General features: G+C 32.7%; 1 protein-coding gene across 10 annotated transcripts; it reads left to right on the top strand.

Annotated features, from left to right (window-relative positions):
- The first annotated feature begins 3797 nt into the window (after positions 1-3797).
- LOC122040698 (type II inositol polyphosphate 5-phosphatase 15-like) lies at positions 3798-7153 on the top strand. 10 transcript variants are annotated; one of them, XR_006128701.1, is made up of 4 exons: positions 3798-4581; positions 4817-4902; positions 6650-6777; positions 6892-7153. XR_006128701.1 is itself a non-coding variant. In XM_042600125.1 (4 exons), the coding sequence occupies exons 1-4, from the start codon at positions 4393-4395 to the stop codon at positions 6941-6943; spliced, it is 447 nt and encodes a 148-aa protein (XP_042456059.1). In that variant the 5' UTR covers positions 3798-4392; the 3' UTR covers positions 6944-7153. The 10 variants fall into 10 exon arrangements, 2 of the variants coding, with proteins under 2 accessions (XP_042456059.1, XP_042456060.1); XR_006128698.1 differs by having other exon boundaries at positions 6142-6777; XR_006128699.1 differs by having other exon boundaries at positions 6136-6777.
- The last annotated feature ends 242 nt before the right edge of the window (positions 7154-7395 follow it).

Here is a 7395-nt window from a genome sequence, read left to right as displayed (position 1 = left end):
TGCTTTTTCTATGAGACATCTCTTTGTGAGTTGTGATTTGTATTTGTAGACCACCTTTATTTGCTGTATTTTCCATCATTAGGATTATGTATTCCATCGGACAAGATTTCTGCCGAATCACCTAAATCACCTCTACAATTAATAATATTCTTTCCAAAGATGCATAATAATATGACTATCACATCATAGAACATTATCATCCATAACTGAATAATCGAATTAGGGGTATTCTGATTATGACGTTGTTATTTATTGACTGAGATGCCAGGATTAAATTCCCACTTGCGCATACTCTTATTAATTTAAATCTCTATTTTGGGTCCCTTCGGGGGTTTCTCGGGTATGGGATCGCCGAGCGATGGGCCCAGTCATGTTAAAAAATTTATCCTACCTTAGTAACTTATCCTCTCGGATGAGTCTAGTGGCTAGTGCATGAGGTGTTGTCACTATGAAGTATGAGGTTCAAATTTTGACAAAGTCGAGGTAAATATCTCCCTTATGTACTAGTCACTATTCCAAAGGTTAATAACCGCCCGTGATTTACCTCCTCCGTGTTGATCACGTGATATCCTTGCTAAATCCTGATCCACGTGATAAAACAATATTATTGTTTTCACATCAAAGTGATAAACATTACAAGTTTCTACAAATCTGATATGTAGAATTTCTTTATTATTTAATTTGTTCCACACATACAACTGTACAACTAATGTAATATACGCTTACAGTAACAATTTTAATTAAAATGATTAGATAAATTATAAATTAAAAAATATGAAATATATATATACACATTTATTTAAATGATAGAGAGTAAAGTTATATAAATTTTGTCCTTCTTTTTTAAAAATTATTTCATTAATTATAAATTTTGTAATATTTTTAAACCAAAAGATTCAAAAATGATGCATTTAAATATGATCATATAATAAATTTGATCTAAATTTTTATATAATAATTTTTTTTGAAAATTTTTGAATCTAAATATTATTTTCTACTTAAATTTTAAATTTAAATATATAAACACATTCTAGAAAGTTACTAGAATCTAATTATCCTTTCAAAATGATTAAACAACTCAAAAATATCATTTTCTATATAAATTTTGAATCTGAATATATACATGTTATTCAAACACATTCATATTTCAAAATGATTTAAATCCTAAAAAATGATAATTTTAGATCAAAATTATTATATTCTCATTTTCTACTTAAATTTTAAATTCATTCATTTGTACTCTAAATGCTATTAAAGTCTAATTGATCCATGCTTGTGGAACTCAAACTGACTGGTTTAGTGTACAATTATCATGAGCAACTAAGAATCTTGAATGTTTAGATAAGAATATCACACTACACAAACAACTCTAACACAAACTCTATTTGAATTTGACCACATAACATTCCGTTTTCCATACCTTACCGACCTTCTAATGTTGTGTTGGATACATCATTGATGGAAAATAAATATTGCTTTTCGATTGAAGGATCAAATGAGTCTAAAGCAGCAACATATCCTGGTTGTCTAGGTTCAGGCATAGCACTGTCACTACCCAACATTACAACTACCAAAGGCATTGTTGGTCTATCTTGTGGTTGCACTTGAACATATAAAAAACCTATCTTTATACACCGCACGACCTTAGCTATTGAAAAAGAAAAAGAATGACTAATTGATTCGTCAACAATTTGCAAACTTTTACCTTCTTTCCACAAGCTCCATATCTGCAATTGCAATTAGTATAGGTATAAAAAAGTGCAAATCTCAAATGTAAACGGTGTTAGTTTTAAACTTAATGTCCTAGAAGATATGGGTAGCTTGATTGATAAATTTTTCTATCCTTTTTACCACTGATGATTTCGAATATTAATATACCAAAACTAAAGACATTTGATTTTATTGAGAAAAATCCATTCATAGCATATTCGAGTGATATATATATCTATATATCTCTGTTGCATTATTGATGATAGGATTAGATATTTTGTAATGAATTTAAACTACTTACAAAGTAAAATAATACTTACTAAGTTCTAGCAATTCTTCTCGTATTTATTTTTGTTTGATCGCCTCTAAATATTCTGACCAAATTCAAAATCTGATATTTTAGGAATGTTGTCTTTATCAAGAAGGATATTACTAGTTTTCATATCCCTATGATGGAGATAAAGAAGGCCTTGAGCAATTCTGACTATGATGTGGTATTATGTTTTCCAATCCAACAACACATGCTTGGCTTCATCTATAATTACAAACACATTGTATTATCTACATATTCATACTATCTTGAATTTAGAGCATTTTTTATATATTTAAGCTATTTTTAGATCTAATTAATTATTGGAGGGAGACTAATTAAATCATGATAATGTTAAAAGGCATCCATTGTGTGATTAGAAATGATCAACTAACCGAATAAGAAGGCATCCAAACTTCCATTGGCCTGAATGCAACAACCAAGAAGTCGAATGAGGTTTTGATGGTGTAGCTTAGGAATTATCAGTGCTTCATTTTTGAACTCATGGATGCCTTGTGTGGATGTATCGGATAGTCTTTTTACAGCTATATCTCTTGTCCATCAACCAACTTCTCCTAAAATTTATCACCATATTTCACATTGTTTTGTTGGTGTTCTATGTTTCCATTCTTAAAGAGACTTGATATATATATCTTGTACACTGGACCAAACCCACCTTGCCCGAGTTTGCTTTCTGTTGCAAAATTGTCTATCGTAGTTAATGTTGGAACCGAATTCGAAATTTGGATTTCGTGTTTCTACAATCATATGCACAGTGGAAATTTAAAATTTTATTTATGATTTAACAATTAAATCAAAAAAGTGTTCATTTGATTTTAAAACAAACATAAAGATGATTTTTATCTAAGCATATATGTATTACAATTTGACTATATAAGAAAGATCTTAAAAGCATAATAAAGATAAATTATCATGTGATTGATTCATATAATACTAATTTAATCATTTTATTTAGACATGCTAAACTATCTAAAATAAACATATTAGATTATTTAAGCAAAACCTAAATAAAATTATATATATATAAATCAATGTACAAGCATAAACACGCCTTCCAAACAGTCTCTGTTTAGGAATAATTTCAATTATTCTGGTTGTAGCGAAATAACTCTTCGTTGATTGTCACGAGCTCATACTTCCTTCGTCTAATCCAGTCCACGATTGAAGTCCTCTTTCCAACACTTGATCGCACTAAAGATCAAGTACCGTTTTTCATCGAGACGGTCGATGTCACGCCCCAGAGAAGTCTCTGCCAGACGAAAATCCAACAGTATCTCTCATATAATGTGACAATATGAAGCATACATACGTATCCATATAACCATCAGCCCACACGGCTTGAACAAAAATGATAACAACAACACAATTAATATATTCAGCCTATCCGGCTGGACAAAATGATCACAACCACACAGTTATTATACTCAGCCTACCCAACTGAACAAAAATACAGCAGAAAGATGAAGAGAAAACTCAAAATACACGATTAAAATTTGCTAGCTAATTAGACTTACACAATCATAAGATCACAATAACAATCATCACATATCAAACACACTTTTTTTTATAAAAAAACTTTATCTTTTTTCTTAATAATATTTTTAGTGAAAAGTGTTGTCTATCTCTTTAATTTCTTATTTAATAGACAATTTTTTGAGGTCAAAGATCACGCTTCCTGAAAACATTATCTATTAACAATTTTATTAGTGTCTACAATTATGATTTTTAAAAAGCGTTGTTCTCATCTAAATCTAAGATGTTATTCACTTGGTACCCACCTATCTCCCGGATGCCTCCATAACCCCTCTCACGTCTTCATCTCCTCCCGAACCCCTCTCACCCGAACATCATCTCACGCCCTCTCAGTCCAACTCCTCTCCGGTGAACCCCTCTCCGTGACATTTCCTTTCCCATTTTCTGCGACGTTCATCTTCCTCAAGTTTGTATCCTTCGTCAACCCCTTCTCCCTCGACCACCAACGTGCTGGAAGGCGGCGAAACCCTAACCCTAGATCACGCCATGGTCGAGTTCGGAGGTGCCGCCCCCTGCGTGGTGCACGAGTTGATGGGCAGCGGCGGCATATTTCGAGTGCCTATCTTCGCCGTCGTACACCCCGGACACGCTCCGGCACTCAAGGTGCGCCCCTACCCTCTACGCGAAACCCAGGCCAGGTCCTTCCTCAGCACCATTGCTTGCCCCGGGTCGCATCTCTGGGCCGAACAGGAGTCCAGCCTATGGGTGTGGAACCTCAAGGAGGTTTTTGAGAACGGGGAGCCCGGCGTCATGGTAAGGAGAGGCGATGAGAAAAGCCCGCAATGCTGCTAATGGCTTGATCTGGAGCGGTCACAAGGATGGAAAGATCAGGTCTTGGAATATGGAATTACCCATCACTGCTGATGCCGCTTCAGATGATCATGGCTCTTCTTCGTCCTCTACGGGCAGTAGTAGTGGTCATGGTGGTTGCCCTCCATTCAGAGAATGTCTTTCATGGCAGGTGCATCATCGATCTCCAGTTCTATCCATGGTTATCACATCTTATGGTACTTTCCTTCCACCCCTTGTTTACCTGTACAATTTGTCTTGCTTTCATTTGATTAAAAAGGATCAAATGCGTCCATAGCCAATACAGACAAAGATCTGTAAATGTATATAAAGTTGTAGAACAGTTATTTTTCATTTCTCCTAAAATTTAAACCAATTATAATCATAAACATAACTAAATTTAATTCAATATAATTTATAAAATTATAAGCGTGTATCTGATTGGTATTGTAGCATCATAGGTTGGATTAGTTGTTGTTAGATTGCAAGAGGTGGAAATGGGGGCTGGATTCCTTGCAATGGCTGTTGCTAAAGAAACTGTAAGATATTTATCCCTGTATTTTCCATTTTTTTCTCATAGAATCCAGGTTTTTTTTAGTATGATCTATTCCTTTCTTACAATATTAAAAGCAAAGGGAAGGTAGAATATTTTTCCATCAGTTTTGACTATGCAAGATTTTTACCTTTTTCTACCTTACATAATTATTGTGTTATGAATGTAGTGGCGAAATTGATCTCTTTCCTATTTGCTTAATCTTTTGAATAGTTGGTCATCCAATCAAATTTAAACAGATTGTCCTCTAATAATTCTGCTAGTGACACAGTTATAAACTGAAGGGTTCGTTCATGGTTTGAGTCAGATCACTCAGTTGGCTCATTCACAAAAGATGGGGAGTGCTGAGAATATAAAGTAAATATTGAATATTTTCTAACATGTTAAAACTTTTGGGATGGGTTGTCAACCAATCTAACCTATCATATCCATCCTAGAATAACATTTGAGCAAATTTCTATCCTTAGAAATGCTTTCAACTGAAAACAACAAAATAGTAATCACCACTTGCAATTCATCACTATAAGTATTTATTTAATTATGTAGTAATCACTATAGCCGGCCCCATCTAGTAGGATAAAACTTGGTTTATTGTTGTGTAGTAATCACCACTATTAAACTGTATTCAATGTTTCTGTTAAGTGAAAATAAAAGAGGTTTGCTTCACTGTCATTATGTAATATTATTTGTTAGAACTATTCTCTTGTCTAATAACTTGAGCATTTGCATGGGATAAGTAAGATCTGAGTAGGAGGTTGTGTTGAATCTTGTTATCTATAGACATATATATTTATATTTAAGTCAACATACTTGTTGGGCTAGAGTCAATTGTCCAGTCTTTCTTCACGATGAATATTAGCAAAACAGCTAACAATTCAGATCTTTCAAGATAAATGATTAGCTCAATATCTTTATTCATATATGTGTGAATTTGCATAGCAGGCACACATTATGACTCCAATATGGTAACTAGTTGTCAAGCATATTGCTAGACCTTAACTAGATTCTTGGATCAATTGGAGGAAGCACTTGTTTGCATTTTGTGTTGTTTTTTAGTTCCATTAGTCCTTTGTTAGATTACATGTGCTAATATACATGTATAAAAGAACAGAAGGCTTAACCTTATGCAATAAAACATGAATTTGTATAGGTTGTAGATGCTTAGACATGTATGCTATTTTGGAAAGTATCTTATTGTAAAATATTTTCTTTGTTTAAGCTGCAGAAGAGCTATGTAACTCAGCAGTTGGCATACTCTTGTCCATATCAACTCGTGTGTAAGTTGGATGAAATTTTGGAGAATCACTCCTGGCAATATATTTCTATGAAATTTGGTCCCTTTTATTTAATGACCTTGTGTACAGAGAAAAAAATAATATTTCTATTTTGTTTCTAAGTTTATCTGGTGAGAAATAATTATGATTTTCTGTAACAATATTAGCTATTTAGATATGTGCTTAGTTATTTATGTTGCAAAGATGCTTTCACTCTTCATGTCACTTGGTAATGATTAGTAGTAGCGACAGATGTAAATATAAGGCGAACACTACTATAAAATCCTAGGTGTGAAGGACCTCTCGTTAAGTTTATAAGTTCAACTTGGGTGAGAGTTATTTCTGCTAACTTCTCTGAATGTATGTCTAATTTCCAAAGACATATTTTCAATCTTGTAAAATATAACTTCTAGACTGATGATACTGTCTTTAAATTTGTGACTACTCTGATGATCTTAGGTAGGACTTGAGGGGAGTGCTAATGATGGGCAATGGTGGTTGAATGCAATTGGCAAGACCTTAGATGAAGGATCTTCTTTTCAACGTGTTGTCTCTAGGCAATTAGCAGGGTTACTCATTGTTGCATTGTATGTTCTCCATCAATAATTTTATGCTACTTAGGAATACTTTAATTTGATATGTTCAAATTAAGAGTGAAAATTTCTTTTGCATAATATTGATGGTATTGTTTTATGTGGCAGATACACAGTGGTAGGTGTTTTGTCTCAGTCTCAAGCCGATAATCATTTTTGAGTATAACTAGTAGAAGTAAGCATGCAGATCATTGCCTTCGAGACTGGCTAGTTATTTTGTGCTATTTTGTTTTAAATTTGAATGTCACTATCTACTTTGAAAAAGAACTATTTAATCTTTGAAATCATTTGTTGAATTCTACATTGTAGCTGAATTCTCTTGTAAATACCAATATCTATTTTGTAGTTGAATTCTATTATTTTGGTTGAATTCTATTATTTTAGTATGAACTTGAAATCATTAGCCGAGCTGATTAACTGCTATTATATGTCAAATTCGAATTTGGACATAGTAAAAGAAAAATAATAGTTTTGTAAATATAAAAATAATAATTTTGTAAATAATTTTTTTATTTAAAAAAATAACGTTTTTAAAGTGTTGTCTTTGCAAAAAAAAAACACAACTCTTTTAAAGCGTTGTAATAAAGTTGTTTTTGTAAAAAAATGATAACG

This window comes from Zingiber officinale, chromosome 2A (assembly GCF_018446385.1).
Source record: "Zingiber officinale cultivar Zhangliang chromosome 2A, Zo_v1.1, whole genome shotgun sequence".
NCBI lineage: Eukaryota > Viridiplantae > Streptophyta > Magnoliopsida > Zingiberales > Zingiberaceae > Zingiber > Zingiber officinale.
This window is presented reverse-complemented; position numbering and strand designations above follow the sequence as displayed.

Excerpts from the sequence above, each read along its gene's own strand:
- LOC122040698 (XM_042600125.1), top strand. The coding sequence starts at position 4,393 with ATGGAAAGATCAGGTCTTGGAATATGGAATTACCCATCACTGCTGATG. Across the intron at positions 4,903-6,649 it reads TGGCTGTTGCTAAAGAAACT|GTAGGACTTGAGGGGAGTGC; the intron begins GTAAGATATTTA and ends TGATGATCTTAG. Across the intron at positions 6,778-6,891 it reads GGGTTACTCATTGTTGCATT|ATACACAGTGGTAGGTGTTT; the intron begins GTATGTTCTCCA and ends TTTATGTGGCAG.